At 44.5% G+C, this 23,559-nt stretch overlaps 3 protein-coding genes across 3 annotated transcripts in view; 1 reads left to right on the top strand and 2 right to left on the bottom strand.

The window, feature by feature from the left end:
* Positions 1–464: 464 nt before the first annotated feature.
* LOC129148303 (complement factor H-related protein 2-like) lies at positions 465–5,489 on the bottom strand. Its single transcript, XM_054713159.1, has 5 exons — positions 5,432–5,489; positions 3,419–3,613; positions 2,478–2,654; positions 1,474–1,656; positions 465–936 (listed from the first exon to the last, which is right to left on the bottom strand). Exons 1-5 carry the CDS (start codon positions 5,487–5,489, stop codon positions 740–742), a joined length of 810 nt encoding a protein of 269 aa, XP_054569134.1. The 3' UTR covers positions 465–739.
* A 1,345-nt stretch (positions 5,490–6,834) lies between these two features.
* LOC103303888 (complement factor H-related protein 4-like) lies at positions 6,835–18,798 on the bottom strand. The gene is made up of 7 exons (XM_054713064.1): positions 18,681–18,798; positions 16,461–16,634; positions 14,688–14,882; positions 14,102–14,272; positions 12,370–12,546; positions 11,969–12,151; positions 6,835–7,382 (listed from the first exon to the last, which is right to left on the bottom strand). The coding sequence occupies exons 1-7, from the start codon at positions 18,736–18,738 to the stop codon at positions 7,186–7,188; spliced, it is 1,155 nt and encodes a 384-aa protein (XP_054569039.1). The 5' UTR covers positions 18,739–18,798; the 3' UTR covers positions 6,835–7,185.
* A 2,161-nt stretch (positions 18,799–20,959) lies between these two features.
* The window catches only part of LOC103301624 (complement factor H), a 24,768-nt gene continuing 22,168 nt past the window's right edge, over positions 20,960–23,559 (top strand). Inside the window, exons 1-3 of the mRNA XM_054713038.1 lie at positions 20,960–21,022; positions 21,741–21,886; positions 22,425–22,561. Of these exons, the coding sequence (XP_054569013.1) occupies positions 20,960–21,022; positions 21,741–21,886; positions 22,425–22,561 (346 nt within the window). The remainder of the gene's footprint in view (positions 21,023–21,740; positions 21,887–22,424; positions 22,562–23,559) is intronic.

The raw sequence follows: 23,559 nt of genomic DNA on the forward strand, positions 1-23,559 counted from the left end.
TATCAAAGTTCAAAGACTTTTGCAATATCTGTAAATCTGCATGAATGATTTCACAATCATCTCCTGAGTTACTTCCCTGACAGGTACTTACAGCTTTCCTTAGGGACAGTAATGGGCTGGTTCCAAAAGTGATACAAAACTCCAGTCTTTAAACACTTCTTGAGAATGGGGGAGGTTCTTTCTCAACCAGGAGGTTCCCGTGGGAATAGCTCTGACTGCATGTCCCTGTGACTGTCTCTTGTCCTCTCATTGCTCTCACCCGACTGCAGTCCTTAGGGGTCTATGGACACCAGCCAGTGTGTCCACACAGTGTACGGTCCTGTCTGCAGGGCAGCACTGATTTTTTTTGGCAAATTCACAACAGACCACACCACCAAGTCCAAGGCTTTCAGCACATTCTTGGTATTCAACTTTTTTTTTTCATGTTTTATTGATTTTAGAGAGAGAGAAACATCAATGAGGGATAGAGACAGGCACTGAGGGGATTTCTGGCCAGAGACGTTTCATGAACAGAACACATGGTATGTTGGCTTGTCACATTTTAATGAGATGCTTATGAGAAGAAATCCGTCGGTCTCTTAGATTGCAATGACATCTTCCACATGGTATTTAAAGCAAATTCTGAGCAATGAGTAAAAGTGAGTTACAGAAAAGTAAATTGAGAAGAACTGGATTAATATTTAAAAGTTCTGAATGAAGGAGCATATTTTAATGTGAAAACTGCCGCATAGCTCTCATTTTATGCACAAGTGGGATACTCCACTTTCCCTTCTCGACATTGTGCTCGGAATGCAGATGCTGGTGACACTTGACGATAGCCACGTCGACACCTAAATTCAACATAATCGTTTGTTCTAATATAAATTTTTTTCTCATATGACCATTGCAACTCTATGTTATGTTCATTCATGTTTTCTTCTGATATTACACATGCACCTGAAGGTAAAAACAAACAAACAAACAAACAAACAAATAAATAAATAAAACTAAGTATTATACAATTATTTTCTACTTTCATGAAGAACCTTCTACACAGATCCAGGAATTTATTCTCAAACCCTTTTGCAAACCACTTCATTGAAAATCCACCATGTTGCCATAACTCATTGTAAACTATCAATGATGTAAAAATGGGGTACTCTGTGGAATGTGTGATCACTGTATGCTATAATCAACATCCACAATGTCCACGATGCTATGAAGAGCTTTCATTAAAGGATCCTTGAAGGGGATGGTGGAGGTGGAGAGGGTGGAGGTCGCATAAGTGGTGATGGGGAACATAAATTACAATAAAGAAAAATGATAGTTTCTTGCTGTTGTTGCTCAAGAATTTTTCAGACTTTATACCCTCAGCCATGACTACTTGGTGGTCAACAGAAGAGGTGACAGTCCATGCAGGTTCTGTTGTAAGCAGCAAACAGGGCATTCATTACACGGGTTTCCCAGGGCCCACGAGGACATTAAAGGACTTACTCAAGCATTTGGGTGGTTCAGACCACTGTCCATCACGGCACGTTATTCTCCTGTTTCCCTCAAGTTCATAGTAGGCCTGGCACTGATACTCCACTGAAGACCCGGGAGCGTAGACTGATAATGGGAAGGTGGTAATGTCTCCATTGTCAATAGCAGGAGGACGCCCACATTTTTCTGCAGAATCTACAAGTATTATTTGATTTATTAAGGGACAAAAATCATCTGACAGAACACCGAGGCATGTACAAATCCAGCACAATATGTAATAGGAAGACGTGCGGGGGATCTAGGAGAGAAAGGATTCATTGGAGAAATTGTAATCATCTAAAGCGAGAATCACAACGTTTTGCAGCCCTTCCATTGATGCAATGGTGAGACTCACATAAGCCAGAAAGAAATACACGTGCTTTGTCCCGTTGTGGTGAAAAAATGGGCCGACACATAGCTCACGGTCACAGAGGGTCCTTGTCCTCTCAGACAACCTAATATTTATTTTCTTTTTAAATTTTTAAAAATTGATTTTTAGATAGAGAGGAAGGGGAGGGAGGGAGAGAGAGAGAAAAAGAGAGGGAGAGAGAAACATTGATTGGCTGCCTCATGCATGCCTCCTACTGGGGATCAAGCCTACAACCCCAGCATGTGCCCTGACCGGGATCGAACCAACATGGGATGGCATTCAACCAACTGAGGCACACCAGCTAGGGCTACAGCTATTTCTATTTTTTCTTTTTTAAAATATATTTTTATTGATTTCAGAGAGGAAGGGAGAGGGGGAGAGAAACATCAATGATGAGAGAGAATCATTGATTGGCTGCCTCCTATACAACCCCTACTGGGAATCGAGCCCACATCCTGGGCATGTGCCCTTGACTGGAATCGAACCCAGAACCCTTCAGTCCACAGGCCTGACGCTCTATCCACTGAGCAACACCAGCCAGGGCCACAGCTATTTCTTTATAAAATGAAGATGGAGACAGAATCCCAGAGGACAGCGTTCTACTTACTGATGCGGCTGCATGTCGGGGCCGTGGACCAGCCCCGTTCCGCACACGTGATGACATCCTGGTTATTGGCGAGGCTGTAGCCCTTATCACAGACGATCTGTACGCTGTCCCCTTCCTGGTGCGTCCGCCCTGCAGATGTGGAATGGCCATTTTCCACCCACGGGAAGAAGCACTGTCCTGCAAAGGCAAGGATGACCAATAGGAACCTTGCATCGGGAGAGCGGCTCCATTTGGCTAACTTCCAGGCAGAAATCTAACGCAAAAAGGACTTTCTTAAACATCAGTTCATGCCAATGAACATGTGAACGTGTGCCATCACTCATTCATGACTTCTATGTAAGACACATTTTTACATTTGTCTTTTGGACATCAGAAAAGTGACATGGTTTTTCTCATTTGATTGACTCAATGGCTTCCTAGACTTCCATCTCCCGGGCTTGCCTGCATCCTTTTTCTCTCTCCTAATCGTTCTCTTCGCGCCTCTGCCCTCATTGAGAGAGGAAGACCGCTGAGACTCACAAACATGCAGCTCAGCAAAGCCGCACAAAGGAGGAAATTCATAAAAACGCTCCTTGAATATCTGAGGGGACAGCATGTGGTGGACAGAGGTTACATGTCAAAAATGAACTCTCCTGAGAAACATCTGTGTCCTTATAATTAACAAGTGAGCGTGTTTACTAGTAAATTAAATATTAGTAGTTGAAATGGCCGACCGTTGGTATTTGAAACGGAAAAATGTAGATATTTCATCAAGTTTGTATCTTACTTTTTGCTGACACAGTTTCTAAAGAAAGACCTGTCTCACCTTTGCTGGTGCCACCAGCCCCTGACGCGGAAATTGTTTAGACTCTGGGATCCCTCCTGCACGCCCCTCTCCCGCCCCCTTCACTGAGTCCCTGAGTCATTCATTGGGGAATGGGAGGAGGGGGGCTTTGACTCACGGATACACCTCGGGGTGGGCGACCATCCTCCCTCCGTGCAGTTGATCTGAGTCCAGAGTGACCGTGAAGGAGACACGAAGCTGTGGTCACAGGAGTAGTAGAAGTATTTCCCCGTAGCCACTGGGAAGGTTGGCTTATATCTGTTTTCCTCATATATGCTTCCATGTTTTATTTCTGGAAAACCACAAGTTCTTCCTGAAGGGAGAAAAGATAGGATCCCGGATGAACGAACAATTCTCCTTTATTACCCTCACCCCCTTAATGGCCTATTGTAAGGTAATCACCTCTTTAAAGGCCTTATCTCGGAGCAGTTACATGCTGAGGTGCCAGGAGTGTGGACTTCAACCCGTGCCAACTGAATACACAGAGTTGTTTCTGTCCGCACAAAAGGCTTGGCCCCTAAGTGGTTCCTTTCCCCTGACAAACATTGGCACAACTCCTACTACAGAGCATTTTAAAGAGTGGACTGGTACCCATCTTTTAATATATATATATTTTTGATTGATTTTAGAGAGTTGAAAGGAGAGGGAGAGACAGAAACATCAATGGTGAGAGAGAATCACTGTCTGAGTGCCTCCTGCATGCCCCACACTGGGCATCGAGCCTGCAACCCGGGTATGACCAGGAATCGAACCATGACCTCCTCCTGTTTATGGGACGTTGCTCAGTCAACCACTGACCTACACCGGCCAGGTACTTAAAAAAAAAAAAAGATTTTCTTTTTTTATTGATTTGTAAGGGAAAGAAAAAAGAGGAGGGATATATATATATAGAGAGAGAAACATTGATATGGGCCATTGAGCCCCAAACCCGGGCATGTGCCCTGACTGGGGATTGAATTGGCAACGGTACAGTACACGGGATGATGCCCAACCAACTGGGCCACATCAGGGCTCAAAGGTTACTTTTAGAAAGAGTTCCTTAGTGAAGAACATTGTTAAACTGGGTAGGAAGCTTTGCTGTGTGGTTGTTATTGTGGTGGCCAGTGAAGGAAATTGCTCAAATGTAAATTGACCTAATGGACAAAAGCAGGCATGCTGCAAGTTATATAAATGAATCCCTCCTGTAAACTAAGGAAAAAGGGCAGTGATTTGCAAGTGGCGGGATGAAATGTTCTAAGGCACGCTAGAGGTCTCATTCACAGCGACTCAGGAATGAGAGAATTTGATTTTAGGAAAATAAGGGATTTTAAATGATAGAATAGTTAAGACGAAATATTCAGAAGGATGGTAAAGGGGGAGGAAATGCCATTGTGTAAATAAAATCTTACAGATCTAAAATGCAGTGAATACTATTAGAACTAATGTACAAAATAAATTGCTTTTGCATTAAAGATAAGTTAAAGAGACTACCAATTATATTTGTTACAAGATACAATTGTTTAATGCATAGGGTTGCATTGACACATAATAGAGACCACGTATTATTCTAAAGAATGCACGTCAGTGCACAATAGAGATAATGCTATGAAATACATTGATTTATTTCCTCAACACTTAACAGTGAACTCAGAAATCTAGTAAAATTTATTGAGATTCCATTGGAAATTAAGAATGTATTTTACTTTTTGTTGAAACAGATATTTCTTTTTACCCACTGCTAAATACTAAATTGATTGCAACATTAATTACTTTTACAGGCTTATTAAGGGTTAATTGAAATACAGTAATCGGCACATACTTGAAATGAATGTTTTCAGGAGTTTTCACAAAGCAATCTATAAAACAATCACCACACATACGATTATGAGAATTGCCATTGTTCCCAAATGTGTATGAACACATTCAAATATTCCCGTAATCGGCATTGCCAGCCCTTTTGCTGTGGAACTCGGGAAGCAAAATTCAACATAATTGCTTGCATTTTTCCTAAAAAGGTTATTCTCTGTTATGATCTCCCAATACAGACTGTGATTACTAGTCGAGTCATTAAAAAAACAGACCCATGAAAGTAGATGTAATATGAAGTCCCAGGTAGGAGCACGCTGCCTGGTCAGCTCTGTTTTCAACTCACCTTGTCCATGAGCCGAGGAGACCCACAGGGTGAGGATGACCTGGACTAGGAACAGCATGGTGGGGCTCCCGGGTGTGTTAGCACAGATGGTCCAGCGCTGCTGTTTGGGGTTAAATCTGCTTCAGGAGCCGTTACCAAGTGTGGCTCTGAACTTAAGTGACAGTACCAGGAAGCTAGTTGACTGAGGCCACTCGGTAGGTATCAAAGTTCAAAGAGTTTTGCAATGTCTGTAAATCTGCAAGAATGATTTCACAATCATCTCCTGAGTTACTTCCCTGACGTGTACTTGGACAGCTTTCCTTAGGGACAGTAATGGCTGGTTCCAAAAGTGATGCAAAACTTCCATCTTTAAACACTTCTTGAGAATGGGGGAGGTTCTTCCTCAACCAGGAGGCTCCCGTGGGAATAGCTCTGACTGCATGTCCCTGTGACTGTCTCTTGTCCTCTCATTGCTCTCACCCGACTGCAGTCCTTAGGGGTCTATGGACACCAGCCAGTGTGTCCACACAGTGTACGGTCCTGTCTGTAGGGCAGCACTGATTTTTTTGGGCAAATTCACAACAGACCACACCACCAAGTCCAAGAATTTCAGCACATTCTTCACATTCAATATTTTTCACGTTTTATTTCCTTTGAGAGAGAGAAGGAGGCAGAGGGAGAGATAGAAACATCTACAAGGAGAGAGAAACATCTACCTGCTGCCTCCTGCACGCCCCCTACTGGGGATCGAACCCATAACCCTAGCATGAGCCCTCACCTGGAATGAACCTGTGACCTCCTGGTGCATGGGACGATGTCCAACCAACAGAGCCACACTGGCCGGCCTAGGCACCTTTCATTTGAGGGCACCACACATTCAGAAGCATGACATTGAGACATGGGAAGCGTAAAGTCAAACCTAATCTGAGAACTAGTTTGGCCAATACACTTCTGCTCAAATACTAATTGGAGACTAGTTATCACAGAGCTTCCATTGGACGGGACTTGGATTTGTTTTCATGTGCTTTCAGAATGGGTTCTGAGAAAACAGAAATTCAGTTCCCATATTGACTTAGGATCAGGGAAATATTTTAACATTTGCAACTTTAAAACAACTGATGATTTTTGTCAAACAGAACAGCCAAGCTTGAACTCCGTCAAACAGTTAAAACCTTGTAGAGAGAGAGACACACACACACACACACACAGAGAGAGAGAGAGAGAGAGAGAGAGAGAGAGAGAGAGAGAGAGAGATGTGAGAGAGACACATCGATTGCTTGCATTCTGCACACACCCCACCTGGGACAGGGGTCAAACTTGCAACCCAGGTACATTCCCTTGACCAGGAATTGAACCCCTGGTCCTCAGGCCAAGGCTCTGACCACTGAACCACACCAGACAGGGCATTTTTAACGTGTAAATTTTTATTGTACAATTTCCCACAGTATATTCTAAGCTCACATGTTTTGTTTGGTTAAAAGATTTGATTCAATAGGCAGAAAGCCACACCCTTACCTCCCTTGCTGTTTATTGCTCTATTGGCAAGGAGTCTAATCCCACGATGGTGAGGAATTATTGTCTTGGTACAAGTGTAAGCGATGATATAGTTGCGTTAACATCTTTGGGAGACGATTAAGGTGAGAAGGAGGCTAACATATTGCTCTTCTGTCCTTTGGAATATAGTGGGAAAGAGCAGGCAGTGCCAGAAGACTGGCAAGCTTTTAGTCAAAGAGCAGTATGTGGGACTGGCCACACATTTGGTCAACAGGGCTTCTTCATTTACACGTGGGGTACTCCATTGTCCCTTCTAGACACACGGCTTGAAATGAGTCCACTGACGTCACCGCCTTGTATCCCGGTTTGCACATAAAGTCGATGATCTCCCCTGTTTTTACAAAATAGGTTTTGTCATATTTCCCTTTTAACCGTATGTTCTTCTCACTCATGATTTTTTCTGATATCACACATGGATCTGAAAGTAGAGGAAATAAATAAAAACAATTAGTAATCTTTCCTTTTATAAACAAATAAACCTTCAACCCAATGACGAGCTTAGAGGATGAAATAATGGAAAGAGCAAATGTACATCACGTGGGCCAAGGGTGTTGCTATTGCAATGTAACTGGAAGCAACATTCATATCCTCCTAGGTAATAAAAGTGTAATATGCTAAGTGTCCGGTCCTCTGGTCGGCGGTTGAAACAATCAAAGCGTAATATACTAATGACTAGAGGCCCGGTGCACGAAATTCGTGCACTGGGGAGGGTGTCCCTCAGCCCAGCTTGCACCCTCTCTAATAGGGGACCCCTCGGGGGATGTCCACAGGAATCAGGCCTAATCCTGCAGTTGGACATCCCTCTCACAATCTGGGACCGCTGGCTCCTAACCGCTCACCTACCTGCCTGATTGCCCCCTAACTGCTCCTCTGTGGGCCTGATTGCCCCCAAATACCCTCCGCTGCTGGCCTGATCACCCCCAAGGCTTTTATTAGTATAGATATGACCCTGCACAGAAAATTTTACTAACCCTGCTTTACAATAAGGGCTTGACGATTGAATCATTAGGACCAGACACCAAGATTTCCTTTCTTTGAATAGTGGAGGGAATACTTATCTTGTCTTTAAGTTGCCCGGAAATTAAAATGAGATAATGACTTAGAAAAGTATAAAAGCACCATATAAAGACAACTGTCTTTTTAATGAAGTGGCAAAATGAAAAACACTTTTTATTCTCCCCTTCCTTCCTTTACAGCTTTTATTTAAACTTTGAAATTTATAAAAATTTCACTCCAATTTTCATTTCTTTACATTCAACATTATTTTGTATTGGTTTCAGGTTTTATATTAGTTACAGAATAGTGGTTAGACAATCATATACTTTACAAAGTGTTCCCCGATATTTCTAGTACCCACCTGGCATCATACCATCATTACAACACTATTGACTATATTCCCTATTTAAGTGACAATGGGTTTACAGATTCCTTTCAGTCTTTCTTTTGTGTTTCTTGTCCTTCCTTTTTCTTTCTCACTTCTTCCCTCATTTTCTTTATATAGTATCTCAATTGGCCATCAAAGCTCAGTGAAGGCACTGGGACACGCTTCATCCATGTTACAGACCAGGAAACTGAGGCCAATTCCAGTTGGCTGTGGAACTTGACTCAGCACACAGGAAGCCCTCAGAGCCATGCTCTTTGCGCTTCCTAAGGGGCAGCAGCCCAGCAAACAGAACAAACCTTCCAGTCAGGCTTCCGAGCCTCTTTCTCAAGCACCTCTTCATTGAGGATGCTCCACATTCTTTCCTCTCCCCCCATTCTTTACTGCCCCCCCTTCTCCGAAGCAGGTGGAAGGCTTCCCACTCACTGCCTAGGCATGCTCTGCTATGGGGCAGGGTGTAGCGAGCTTGCTTTTGGGTCAAGGCAGGAGCAGTAGTCACTGCCTCTGAAGTGTGAAGGCCGCCTGAGCGAGGCCCATTAGCACTGGGAGCTTCTCTGAATCATGTCAGTCAGTCCAGTACCCTGCAGTGCAGCACCCCTTCACTGAGGTGGCTCCACCCCTCAACCCCCGCCTCAGGGGTGAGGGTCCTTGCCCCTCTGCCAGGAGTCCTTCCATGCCCCTTGATCCCTGGCTGGGCCCACCCACGTCTTGGGGGCACTGCAGAACCTCTGTCTCTCTGCAGATGAGGCAGATCCCTGCCCTAGGTCTCCGCAAAGCTATGAATCTGTGGCCAGAGGCCTGGTCTGGGTCTCAGCAACCACAGGCCTGCAATGTTCCCAGGGACCCTGGGAGGGGCTGGGCGAGTCCTGCCACGCCCCACCAGGGTGGCAATCTCCCCGGGGACCCCGGGAGCGGCTGGGCAAGTCCTGCCACGCCCCCCCAGGGTGGCAATCGCCCGGGGACCCCCGGGAGCGGCTGGCTCGGCTTGGCCATGCCCCCCCAGGGTGGTGATCGCCCCCGGGACCCCCGGAACCCCCAGGAGCGCCTGGCTCGGCCCGGCCACGCCCCCCCCCAGGGTGGCGATCGCCCCTGGGACCCCCGGACCCCTGGGAGCCCCTGGCTCGGCCTGGCCATGCCCCCGGGATCCCTGGGAGCGGCTGGCTCGGCCCAGCCACACCCCCCCAGGGTGGCGATCGCCCCCGGGACCCCCGGAACTAAGAGGATTGGGCGCTGCCATCTTGGTCTTCTCAATGGCCGGATAGGCCACCCGGAGTCCCGCCCCCAGCCTCTCGCAGGCCCAATCATGGGCATAGCGGAGGTGCGGTCAATTTGCATGTTTCTCTATTATAAGGTAGGATATGCTAAGGCCGTTTGAATGCTCCCTATGATGTGCACTGACCACAAGGGGGCAGACGCTCCTACTGGTAGGTTAGCTTGCTGCTGTGGTCTGGCTGATCAGGACTGAGGGAGATGGGCTGGACATACGCTGGAGCCCTCTCTTGTTCCCTCCCTGGATGGCCAACCTCCTGCATCCCTCCCCAGCCCCGATCATGCACCAGTGGGGTCCCTCGGCCTGGCCATGCCCTCTTGCAATCTGGGACCCCTCAGGAGATGTTTGAGAACCGGTTTTGGCCCGATCCCACTAGCAAAGCCGAGGGACCCCAATGGTGCATGGATTTTGCACTGGGCCTCTAGTATATAATAAAAGGGTGTTATGCAAATTGTCCCGAATGGCAGAAGGACTGGGAATGAGCGGTCACTATGATGTGCACTGACCACCAGGGGGCAGATGCTCAACGCCGGAGCTGCCCCCTCGTGGTCAGTGTGATCCCACAGGGGGCGCTCCGCTCAGCCACAAGCTGGGCTGATGGCTGCGAGTGCAGTGGTGGTGGCTGAAGCCTCTTCTGCCTCCTCGGTAGTGCTATGGATGTCCGAGTGTGGTTTAGGCCTGCTCCCTGTGGGCAGCGGTCCTACGCCATCAGTCACAGATCCACCGAGGTCTCCCGGGCTGCCAGAGGGATGTCTGACTGCCAGCTTAAATCTGATCCCCCGGGGAGCAGGTCTAAGCCGACAGGTGGATATCCCCCGAGGGGTCCTGGACTGCGAGAGGGCGCAGGCCGGGCTGAGGGACCCCCACAAGTGCACGGATCTTCATGCATCAGGCCTCTAGTACTGTAATAAAGTTTCAGACCTTTTCTTTTTTCTATGGGTAAACTGTTCTTACATTGTAGAACTTTATACATGCTAAAAATTTTAATTTACTTTTTAAAAAATTATATTTTTGGGGTGATATTGGTGAGTAATATTACATAGGCTTTAAATGTGTAATTCTATGAAACATTATCTGTATATTGCATTGTGTGCCCATCACCCAAAATGTAATCATCTTTCACTGACATAGATCTGACCCTCTTTACCCTCTACTACTGCCCCACCCGCTTCCCCTCTGATAACCACTATAGTGTTGTCTTTGTCTGTGAGATTTCATTGTTTGTTCATTTGTTTGTTTCAATTTTATATCCCACATATAAGTGAAATAAATGGTTCATATTCTTTCTGTCTGACTTATTTCACTTAGCACGATATTCTCAAGGTCCATCCATGTTGCTGCAAATGGCAGTATTTCAACTTTTCTTATGTCAAATTTTGAAGATATCATGGACTCCTATTACTCTTCTCTTGATGCAAGTATTTTATGTTCTAGTTCAGCCATCACTGTAATTGATAAGGCCTTAGACATAGCTAAATGTCATGTTCACACATCCCATTAACTATGACATGAAGAAACAGAATAACACATATGACTCCTGATATCCACAAATTTTGAAATGTTTCCCAGTACATTCAGATGTATATATTATGTGAGTTCCACACACCTACCAAAACACTTTGTCTGATCTTTCCTTTTTAACTTTACTACTCCAAGCAAAATTTACCTCCTTGCTTTAATATACCATATGTCTGTGTAATTTTTTACAAGATGTTGGATGTTGCCTTTGATGATCTTCGTAAATGCTCTCTGCTTATTTCAATTCCAAGACTCAAATACAGTCTTAGCTCTGTCACAGAACTGATGTTATGTCCCCAGAAAATGGACATTGTTTCCTATTCTTCGTGGGAGGAACAAGTCTTGTGCTGGGAGACATATCTTAGACTTGTCCATCTACTCAATCATCTAAACTTGAGATTTAGAACTTACCTTGGAAATTCAATACTTTCTTTTCCATATAACCTAGTTTGGAGCTATTTATAGACTATTCTGACTTGGGTATGGTAACTTTGATTTCGGTCCTGGACTTACTGGGGTTGTTATAATCTCCCACAGAAGGGGACACATACACAGGAGAGGATGAGTCAAGAATAGTATGGTCCACTGTGGGGTCAGTTTGTGTATCAGAATGAGCCTCTCTGATTGTTCCTATTTAAAGGACCATCTTTCAATGTTCACATAGGAATTCTCCAAGCTCATAGCCCTACACATGAGTCTCCAATGTGAAACATTGAGCAGGAGAGCTGTTGGTGAGCACAGTTGTAGTCTCTGACTCCATGACTAGTAGACCTCATGTGAGCTCATAAACATCACCCTCATGGTCTCAGGATCCAGAAGATTTTTGAAAACTTACCTATGCATCTCGGGGGTTCGGACCACTTTCCATAACTACAGGTTACATATTTAGGACCCTGAAATTTATAGTAGGCCTGGCATTGGTATTTCACTCTTGACCACGGAGGATACACTTTTAATGTGAAGGAGGTGATGTCTCCATTGCTAATCACTGGAGGAGGCCCACACTTGTCTGCAGATTCTGAAAAAGAGCATTTTAACTGTTGAAGAGAAAACTGTAGTCTTATTGAAAACTATTTCCATAAAGCTGCATAAGAAGTATTATCCCTATTTTGCATTTTAAACCTTGTATCCACCATTTTGTTCAAAATGCCTTAGATCCCTACACTCAAGCGAGGACTCCATACATGTAGACTTTTCAATTCCTGGAAAAGGAAATGCTGGAATCAAAACACTTACTAAAGCAGGTTGGCAAGTGGAGCCAGCCGTCCTCACCACACACCATGGAGCCCATTTTGCTTCCATCTCTGTTTTCATAGCCATCCAGGCATTGGTAGTCCAACATATCATTGGGTCGAAAAGGTTTTCCAGTGAATATGGCTGTGGCATTCTCAAATATTGGCATGTCACAATGTTCTGAAGCAAAATAAAGGTGACCATTGTATTTCTAATGCCATATCATATAGAATCCAACTAAGAAAATAGCATCCTGGCAATACTAAACTTTACCATCGGTGTGTGGCTAAGTGAAGTATCAGGTGAAAAGTATCTGAGTTAGTGTTATTTTGAGCTGGATGAGTTGTATGACATGAAGAATGGATTTCCTTACCCATACTTTTTCCAATCATTCAAAACCTCTAAATGTAGGTTAGAAACCTTTGGTCTGACCTAGTTTTAACTGTGAGTATGGCACTGGCTGTTACTACATTACACTACTATCATGATACGATGCTATCATTTGAAGGACAACACCACTTGTGAATGTAAGAGGTGATGTATGTATTTATGTAGCAGACATACTGCCACTAAGAGTGTGAGTCTTAGAGAAAGACTGTAGTCCTTGGATACAGGATCCATGTATTTATATCAAACACCCTCCTTTCCCTAATGATTCCCAGAATTGAAAGTTTCTCCACATTGATTTTAAAAATGCATTGCAAAGGGTACAGCTTTTTCACTAAAGGGAGTCCATGAAATAGAAAGCCATGCTTAAAAAATGTAAGAACGGATATCTCTTTTGTGCTTTTTAAGTCAATTTGCCCACTTTCTGTAGCATATAGTTTAGTTTTTCTTGAAAATAGTCTTATTTTTTAAAATATCTATAAATGTTCTTAGATTGAGTGAATTAATGTAAGTATTTCAACCCGTGTACCAGGCGGAGGCAAAGCTGGACAAAGACACTCCTTTAAGGGTTCAGTAGATTCCTGAATTCCCAGTTCAAATCAGTGATCACTGCTTTGATAAACACATATAAGAAGACTTCAATTAAAGATCAGCTCTAATATATCCTGATGTACGCTGAGTGGCCAGATGATGATGATCTCTGAATGCATAATCATCTGGCCACTCAGTGTACATCCTATATAATTAAAGGCTAATATGCAAATTGTCCCCTTGACCAGGAGTTCAACCAGCAGGCAGGCCAGCCAACTGCCCATGTCCCCTTTCCCTGGCCAGGCTGGCCGGACCCCACCCATGCACGAATTCATGCACCGAGCCTCTAATATATATATATGTGTATACACACACACACACACACACACACACACACACACACACACTGAGTGGCCAGATTATTATGCGTTCAGAGATCATAATAATCTGGCTACTCAGTGTATATGTGACATTGGGCAAGCAGTGCATTTATTTTTAATTTAAAAGACATTTTCAATGCTTCTCCAATGAACACATATAGTACGTGATCTTAGTCTCTGTTTCACTTAACATTATTTCACAATACTCATGCCTTATTGCTCACTGTCACATACTACAATAAATTAACGACCTATTCGTTATCAAAAATTTAAAACTTTGCAAACACATTTGGAACAGGAAATGGAGTAGGCCTTTGTTTTAAAGCCAAGAAGGCGTGGCCCATTCACCTTGAGAGTTGACACATTAAACTTTCCACAGGGATATGTCTGGTTTTAGAAAATCCCCAATGGACTGGATATCAGGGTGGTTCACTTACGGATGCATGTGGGAGGCGAGGACCAGCCATTCTCCGTACATGTCACTGTTCTCTGTGGGTTTGGGAGACTGTAGCCCCGAGGGCAGGTAACATTGATGGACTGTCCCTGTAAATATGTTTGTTCTTGAGGTGGAGAATGTGGATGTTCCGAATAATTGAAAATACACTTTCCTGAAAATTACACAAGAATCATAAAAAAGAATAAATGTAGTCATAGTCATGAATTAAAAATCATCTTTACCATCTTTAAACCAGAAGGCATAAGCATCCCAACATGCAGCTTAAGTAAAACGGAAGTTGCTAGTAAATGTGTTTGAGAAAGAAAAACCAAGGTTAAAGATGATTTATCTGTGGTTTTCACAATTAAACTATGAATAAATGATACCAACATCGTTATAAAGTCTTTGTTCATCTCCCATGTTTTTAATGAGGGGCCTGTCATGAAAGAAAATATCTATATTGGTCTTTCTGCTCATAGAACTCTTCCCTTGCCCGTATTTTTCTCACACAGGCTTAGCGGTGCTCATGTTTTGCTCTCTGAACTCTGAACTATTTCTATATACACAGGACAGAGAGGTTTACTCACTGCGGCAGGGCACTTCCGGGGTCCATCCATCTTGTGTGCAAGTAACATAATCCCAGAAATCTTCAGAAGGAGTCACATAGTTTTCATCACAGGAATAGTAAAACCATTGTCCTACCGATACTGGGAAGTGTGATTTATATTTATCTTCCTTGTATAGGCGTCCATGCTTTATTTCTGGAAATTCACAGGGATTTACTAGCAATTAAAACAAACAAAACACAGGATAAGTAATGTTTTACCTTAATATAAATGTAATGAGAGATACCTTGTTTCACTGATGAATTAGATTCTCATATGTCCATAATTACACTCATTGCATTAGGCTTTCTAGGACAAGAAAAATTATAATCTTCAGATGATGTGAATAACACTTGTTCCCTGATCATTTCACAATATAGACAAATATTGAATCATCATCTACACAATGATTATTTAAATGATATTTTATCTACATAAATCATCACTCTCCTTGTCATTGTTATGCACACTGAGGTCTGTGTCACGTGGTCATGGCCTCCTCTTTAAGGCACCTGACTGTCCACATTCATTTGGCCTTGGCCTTGAGTGAACACTGAGTCATTGACCTGTTATGTGTATCATTTCCTTTGTCACCCATGGAAGATCCAGCTTAAGTGGGGGCCCCTTTGACAATGAACTGATATACAAGGAACAGCAATGAGATTGTAGAGACAGAAAACACTGGGAAAGGGGCAGCCCCCCAGGAATAAAATTCCCTGTGGACTGAGGGGCATGTGTGACAGGGGATGGCTTTAGAAGGTACACAATGTCTCCCACATTCCTTCCCCCTCATACAAGGGAGCCCCGTGCCCCTCCCTTGAGTGAGGCCTGACTTAGGGAAGCTCTTCTGAAGAGTTAACGTGGCTGAGGGGACCGGGTGTGACCAGGTCATCAATGCTCTGGAGGCGCCTCCACGGCCCTCAGGTCACTCGCTCTGGGGAGGGTTCCCTCCACTCAGGCCACCGATGGAGACGCCCAGGTGGACGGATGCAGAGGCTCCTGCACACGCCCTGGGCAGCATCCCAGGCAGCAGCAGGGAGCGACCCAGAACCAGGCAGCTAAGCGGCTCCCAAATGCTGACCCCGCCAACACTGACACACGGGGGGCTGTTGTATGAGGCAGTGTGTTCAGGGGCGTTTGTTACCCAGACATCAATATCTAATGTACTCGGTGTTGACTGGTAGTGCTCTTACCCAGTGTTCTAATTCACATATTAGAGTATTAGTGAGAGAAATATATATTCGTACATACACATCACATATTTAACACTAAATAACAAAAAATTATGTTTTTATTAACAAAAATGTGGTTTTAATCTTAATTAGAATTGGACACTTTGGAAATTAAAGACTGCCTTGAAGCCCTATGCTTTACCTTCTCAGTGAGGCAATGATTTGGACTTCTTAGGTCCCCTTTATTTTTTAATTTTTTAAATTGACTTTAGAGAGGAAGGGAGAGGGGAAGGAGAGAGAGAGAGAGAGAGAGAGAGAGAGAGAGAGAGAGAGAGAGAGAGAAGAGAGAAATATCAATGAACACAGAGAATAATTGATCTGCTGCCTCCTATATGCCCCACACTGGGGACTGAGCCACCAAACTGGACATGTACCTTGACCAAACATTGAGCCATGAGCTCTTAGTTCACAGGTCAATGCTCAACCACTGAGCCATATTGGCCAGGCAGATCCCCCTTATTTTTAAGTTTAAGCGAAGTAATTTCAGAATTAAGAAGCAGGTCAAGATGTGGAGGGAACTTACAGCTACATCTTGGAGGAGGATCCCAGCCTTTGTCAGTACATTTTGCAATATTTCCCCGGGTGGAAGGGAGAAAGCCACTTTTACAGTAGTATGTGATTGCTTGTCCCAGTCCGTAATTGGCCCTTTCAGGAATGTAGTGACTGTTTGCAATTCTTGGCGGTTCACATGCTATTTCTGCAAAGTAAAAGAACGTGAATTAAGCAGAAATCACATAAACATCATCAAGGACATGAGAATAAAGTGAACATCATGTTTTTGTTCTTCCCAAAGAACAAAAGGGCATTCAAATGAGCACCCTGTCCTTATATATATATGTACTAGAGGCCCAGTGCACAAAATTCGTCCCCTCAGCCCAACTTGTACCCTCTCCAATACAGGATCCCTCGAGGAATGTCTGACTGCCAGTTTAGGCCTGATCCTGGGGATCGGGCCTGAACCGGCAGTTGGACATCCCTCTCACAATCCCGGCTACTAACTGCTCATGTGCCTGCCTGCCTGATTGCCCCTAACTGACCCCCCTGCCAGCCTGATCACCTCTAACTGCCTCCCTGCTGGCCTGATTTCCTCCAACTGTGCCACCCTCCCCACTGGCCTGGTAACCCCCAACTGCCCCCCCTGCTGGCCTGGTCACCCCTAACTGCCCCCCACCCTGCCATCTTGGTTGCCCCCAACTGTCCCTCCTGCTGGCCTGGTTGCCCCTTACTGCTCCCATCGCCAGCCTGGTCACCCCCAACTGCCCCCCTCTGCTGGCCTGGTCACCCTTCACTGCCCCCCTGCCAGCCTGGTCACCCCACGCAGCCTACTGTTTGGTCGTTTGGTCATCCCTCACTAACCCCCCTGCCAGCCTGGTCGCCCCACGCAGCCTGCTGTTTGGTTGTTACTGTGTGGGCATCCTGACCAATTTGCATATTACCCTCTTATTAGTATAGATTAGCAAGTATTATATTAAAACTAGTAGAAAATATATGTGACCTTCTAGACACACGTGTTAAGTAAAATATGTCTCCAGAGTTTAATGTTAATTGACATTAACCTCAAATGAACCTGAAAAATGTTCTTTTTTTTTTTTTTTTGCCAGACTGGTGTGGCTTGGGAGTTAGTTGAGTATTAACCTAGGAAGCAAGAAATCATGGTTCAATTCCTGGTCAGAGCACATGCCTGGGTTGGAGGCTTGATTCCCAGGAGTCGATCAAGGATTCTTTCTCATCATTGATGTTTCTATTCTCTATCCCTCTCCTTCTACTCTGAAGTCAATAAACTATATTTTAAAATAAAATATACATTTATTTTCTCTCACATTTTAATCTGCTATATCTATCAGATTTTCATGTTACTATTGCAGTCCAGTCTACATATCTTAGTTTTCACTTCGTAGTATAGCTAAACTTAACACCAATGTTTGAAGTCAAAAGCTATGAGACACATATAAAAACACAAGTTTCCCTAAGAGACCAACCAAATACTATTGGGAGAATTTTGTTAAATTAATTAGGAAAAGAAGAACGTTTGGTGGCTGCTTTCAAGCAGTGGGCATAAATCCCTTGACAAATTGTAATTCCCTACTCTCATCATCTCCATTAAAGCAAACAGTGCTGTTCAAACATTGCCAGGGCAGGTGCCTCTATCTAAAATAGTAACAGCTGAGATTGTACAAACGTGTGAGGCCACATTTTTCCTACTGTTAGAAGCCATCATTAAGATTTGAAATAAGAATAATAATTCCATATTGGCACTCCATGTTGTGAATCAGTAGAAACATCCAGTTTGCACAGGGATGGATGAATTGGGCCAAAGGTGGTTTTTATTTATCAGGTCTTGGTACTTTTCATCATTCCTGCAAATGACTTATTGTCAGAGATTGTCCCTTAATGAATGCAGAGACCAAAGTTGTGGTAAATGACCCTCAAATAGTCCTAGCCGGTGGGTTCCACTCCTGGTCAAGGGCACATGTCTCAGTGGCAGTTTCCATCCCGGACCCTGGTTGGGGCTTGTGTGAGAGGCAACCAGTCCATGTGTCCCTCTCACATCAATCTCTCTCTCTGCCTCTCCTTCACCCTTTTTTCCCTCTCTCTTTCTCTCCCTTGCCGTCCTTGCCACTCTCTCTCTAAAGATCAATGGAGAGAGGATTGAAAGATTGAGGATTGAAAAAAAAAATGACAAATGATAAAGGTAAAATCCTACTTAAGAAGAAGCTAAATATTCCCATCAGTTTCAACTCACCTTGTCCACGAGCCCAGGAGACCCACAGGGTGAGGATGACCTTGACTAGTAACAGCATGGCTGGGCTCCCCGTGGTGTGTTAGCACAGATGGTCCAGCGCTGCTGTTTGGGGTTTCAAATCTGCTTCAGGAGCCGTTACCAAGTGTGAGTGAGACCCTGGATTTAAGTGAAATACCAGGATGCTAGTTGAATGAGGTCACTCGGTGGATATCAAATATCAGAGTTTTGGAATATCTGTAAATTTTTATGAATTATTTCACAATCATTTCTTGACTTCATTCCCTGACACGTACTTACAGCTTTCCTTAGGGACAGTTATTGTAAGGCTGGCTGCAAAAGTGATATAAAACACGAATTTTTAAACACTTCTTGAGAATGGGTGAGGTTCTTTCTCAACCAGGAGGTTCACGTGGGAATAGCTCTGACTCCATGTCCCTGTGACTGTCTCTTGTCCTCTCATTGCTCTCACCCGACTGCAGTCCTTAGGGGTCTATGGACACCAGCCAGTGTGTCCACACAGTGTACGGTCCTGTCTGTAGGCCAGCACTGATTTTTTTTTTTTTGGGTAAACTCACAACAGACCACACCACCAAGTCCAAGGATTTCAGCACATTCTTCACATTCAGTATTTTTCACATGTTTTATTTCCTTTTAGAGAGAGAAGGAGGAAGAGGGAGAGAGAGATAGAAACATCCATGATGAGAGAGAAACATCTACAAGGAGAGAGAAACATCTACCTTCTCCCTCCTGCACGCCCCCAACTGGGGAATGAGCCCATAACCAGGGCATGTGTCCTGACCCTGAATGAACTGGTTCTCTTGGTGCATGGTGTGATGTCCAACCAGCTGAGACACCCTGGCTGGGCTGAGTCTCCTTTCATTTGAGGATACAACATCTTCAGAGGCATGCCGTGGAGAAAATGGGAAGAGTGAAGGCTAACCCAACCAGAGAACTAGTTTGGCTAATACGCTTCTGCTCAAATACTAATTGGAGACTAGTTGTCCCAGAGCTTCCATTGGATGGGACTTGGATTTGTTTTTATGTGCTTTCAGCATGGGTTCTGAGAAAATAAAAATTCAGTTGCTATGTCTATTAGCATCAGGAAAATTGTTCATGGACCAGATAGTTTAACATTTGCAACTTTTAAATAACTGATTATTTTTGTCAAATGGAAGAGCCGGGTTTCAACTCCATCAAACAGTTCAAACCCCGCAGATGGAAACCATGACAACTGCCCCTCTTCCTCACAACAAGTCCTCTTCAGTCCATGGTTCACTTGTGACACCAGTAAGAGACTCCAGTAAAGTGGTTATTTCCACTTATTATTTGAATGTATATTATAGAGGCACAGTTGTTATCCTCACCTGAGGATATTTTTTCCATTGACTTTTGAGAGAGAGTGGAAGGGAGGGAAGAAAGAAAAGAGAGAGAGAGACAGAGAGAGAGAGAGAGAGAGAGAAATGTGAGAGAGACACATCGATTGCTTGTGTTCTGCACAAGTCTTGACTGGGATGGGGTTAGAACCTGCCACCCAGGTACACACCATTGACCAGGAACTGAACCCCAGACCTTTGGTCCTTGGGCCAATGCTCTGACCACTGAACCACACCAGAAAGGACATTTTGACATGTAATTTTTGATTGCACTATTTTCCCCAGTATATTCTAAGCTCCTGTGTTTTGTTTGTGTAAACCTCCGACTCAATAGGCAGAAAGCCACACCGTTACTCCCTTGCCGTTTATTGCTCTCTTGGCAAGGAGTCTAATCCCACGACGGTGAAGAATTATTGTCTTGGTACGAGTGTAAGCGATGATATAGTTGCGTTAGCAATGTTGGGAGAAGATTAAGTTGAGAAGGAGGCTAACATACTGCTTTTACGTCCTTTGCAATATAGTGGGAATGAGCAGGAAATGCCAGAAGACTGGCAAGCTTTGAGGCAGGAGGAGCAGTAGGTGGGACTGGCCACACATTTGGGGCAACAGGGATTCTTCATTCACACCTGGGGAACCCCACTGTCCCTTCCAGACACACGGCTTGAAATGACTCCTCTGACGTCACCGCCTTGTGTCCCGATTTGCACACAAATTCAATGATATCCCCTGTTTTTACATAATAGGTTTTGTCATCTTTCCCTTTTAACTGTATGTTCTTTTCACTCATGCTTTTTTCTGATATCACACATGGATCTGAAAGTAGAAGAAATAAGCACTAATAATAACCTTTCCTTTACGGACAAATAAAGCTTCAACCTAATGATGAGTTTAGGTCAACATAAGACGATGAAGTTATCGAAAGAGCTGATGTACATCATCAACGTGGGCCGAGTCCTGTTCTCCGCCCCGGTCTGTGGGCCCTCACAGCTCCTCAGCAGGCAGCTGCTCCTCCTCACACACCAGGAAGCTGAGGGGAAGGGAAGGTCAGGCACCCCTGTCCAAGGTCACAGAGCTCATCAGGTAGACCCGGTAGTGTGACCCCAGGGCCTTGGCTCTGACTCTGGGATGTTTGCCACCCACACAGGTGATGTACATTAGCTGTTCCTGGTCAAGGGCATGCGCCTGAGTTGCAGGTTGGATCACTGTCCCAATTGGAGGATGTGCAGGATGCAAACAATTGATGTGTCTCTCTCACATCGATGTTCTCTCTCTCTCTCCCCCTCCCCCCCGTCTCCCCTTCCCTACATTCTCTTACTGTATTCAGAGGTGAATCGTGGACTGAAGAAGACTTGTGAGGATGAAGGGCAGTTTTCATTGTTTGCACCTTCAGGGTTTGAACTGCTTGACAGAGATGAAGCTTTGCTCTTGTATTTGACAAAAATAATCAGTTATTTTAGAGCTACAAATCTTAATCTGGTCAATGAACAATTTCTCTGATCTGAAGTAAATATGGGAACTGAATTTTTATTTTCTCATAACCTATTCTGAAAGCACATAAAAACAAATCCAAGTCCTGTCCAATGGAAGCTCTGTGGTAACTAGTCTCCAATTAGTATTTGAGCAGAAGTGTATTAGCCAAACTAGTTCTCAGTTGCGTTAGCCTTTACTCTTCCCATTTTCTCCACAGCATGTCTCTGAATATGTTGTGTCCTCAAATGAAAGGAGCCTCAGCCCAGCCAGGGTGTCTCAGCTGGTTGGACATCACACCATGCACCAAGAGAACCAGTTCATTCAGGGTCAGGACACATGCCCTGGTTATGAGCTCATTCTCCAGTAGGGGGCGTGCAGGAGACAGAGATAGATGTTTCTCTCTCTTCATGGATGTTTCTATATTTCTCTTCCACTGCCTCCATGTCTCTCTAAAAACAAAACATATGAAAACCATTGTATGTGCGGAATCCTTGGACTTGGTGGTGTGGTCTTTTGTGAGTTTACAAAAAAATCAGTGCTGCCCTACAGACAGGACCGTACACTGTGTGGACACACTGGCTGGTGTCCATAGACCCCTAAGGACTGCAGTTGGGTGAGAGCAACGAGAGAACAAGAGACAGTCACAGGGACATGCAGTCAGAGCTATTCCCAGGTGAATCTCTTGGTTGAGAAAGAACCTCACCCATTCTCAAGAAGTGATTCATTTAAAAATTAGAGTTTTGGAGCCAATTTATAATTCTCCAAGGAACGTTGGATAAGAACAAATTAGGGATTTGAAATTATTCATGGGAATTGAGGGCATTAGCAAAACTCTTTGAAATTTGATATATACTGAGTGATCTCAGTCAACTAGCTTCCCGGTACTTTCACTTAAATTCAGAGCCACACTTGGTATCAGCTCATATACCCCAAACAGCAGCGCTGGACGATCTGTGTTACCACACCCGGGGAGCCCCACCATGCTGTTCCTAGTCAAGGTCATCCTCACCCTGTGGGTCTCCTGCGCTCGTGGACAAGGTGAGTTGAAACTGACCTGAATACTTAGCTCCTTCTTACGTAGGACTTTCCCCCTTTTCATTTGTCTTTGATTTGTTTTAATCATCACCCGAGGATATTTTTCCCATTGATCTTTAGAGAAAGAGTGGATATGAGGGAGAAGGGGAAGAGAGAGAGAGAGAGTGAGAGAGAGAGGAACATCAGTGTGAGAGAGACATATGGACTGGTTGCCTCCTAAACATGCCCCAACTTGGGCATAGGATCCAACCTACAACCAAATAATGTGCCCTTGACTGGGAATTGAAACAGGGACCCTTGTTCTGTGGGCCAGTGTTCCTACCACTGAGCCAGCTGGCCAGGGATGTCTGCAATTTTTGAGTGAATTGACTTGAAGACCAAACAATCCCTGAGAACTATCATGGATTCTACTGAGGAAGGGGGAGAATTTTAGGTGGAGACTGGGCCAAAGTGATGGCTGAAGTGATGCAGAATAGAGGACAGAGCTGGGATGCATTTTGGTGGTAGCAAACACAGGTAACGTTACTGAGTGTTGGGTGTCAGAGTAATCGTCAAGGGACTCACATGTTTATTTTAAACTAGAGGCCCAGTGCACAAATTTGTGTATGGGTTGGGTCTGGTCTGTCCACCCCCATCTCGGCTGATCAGGCCAGCCAGGAGGAGGGGCCGCAGGTGGTTGGCCGGCCGGTCCCGCCCCCTGGTCGAACTCTTGGTCGGGGGGACAATTTGCGTATTAGCCTTTTATTATACTAATATAGGATTTTTTTTTTTTTCATAAGGGAGCAGGTAAAGGGAGGTGACTTTTGGTAAGGTGGTACAGGGCAGTAGAAAGAGCTCCTTGAGAGGAACATCTCAACTTTTGACTTGGGCACAGGAGGGCTCAGCTGCCCATGGGACAATCAACATTGGATTCTAAACTATAGAGTTGAATGTTGAGGGCTAGCCAGGTCAGCAGGTGGGATTATCACATGTAAGTGACATCTCGCGGGGAAAGAAAGAAT

This window comes from Eptesicus fuscus, chromosome 24 (assembly GCF_027574615.1).
Source record: "Eptesicus fuscus isolate TK198812 chromosome 24, DD_ASM_mEF_20220401, whole genome shotgun sequence".
In the NCBI taxonomy this organism is placed as follows: domain Eukaryota; kingdom Metazoa; phylum Chordata; class Mammalia; order Chiroptera; family Vespertilionidae; genus Eptesicus; species Eptesicus fuscus.

Bases quoted from the DNA above. Each gene is read 5' to 3' on its own strand.
- LOC129148303 (XM_054713159.1), bottom strand. From the start codon at position 5,489: ATGCTGTTCCTAGTCCAGGTCATCCTCACCCTGTGGGTCTCCTCGGCT. The intron at 2,655-3,418 runs GTGAGTCAAAGC...TTGCCTTTGCAG, and splicing joins GCCCACCCCGAGGTGTATCC to GACAGTGCTTCTTCCCGTGG. The intron at 937-1,473 runs GTAAGTCCTTTA...TTTTACCTTCAG, and splicing joins TGAACCACCCAAATGCTTGA to GTGCATGTGTAATATCAGAA.
- LOC103303888 (XM_054713064.1), bottom strand. From the start codon at position 18,738: ATGCTGTTACTAGTCAAGGTCATCCTCACCCTGTGGGTCTCCTGGGCT. The intron at 14,883-16,460 runs GTAAGTTCCCTC...TTTAATTGCTAG, and splicing joins TCCTCCTCCAAGATGTAGCT to TAAATCCCTGTGAATTTCCA. The intron at 12,152-12,369 runs GTAAGTGTTTTG...GCTCTTTTTCAG, and splicing joins CCACTTGCCAACCTGCTTTA to AATCTGCAGACAAGTGTGGG.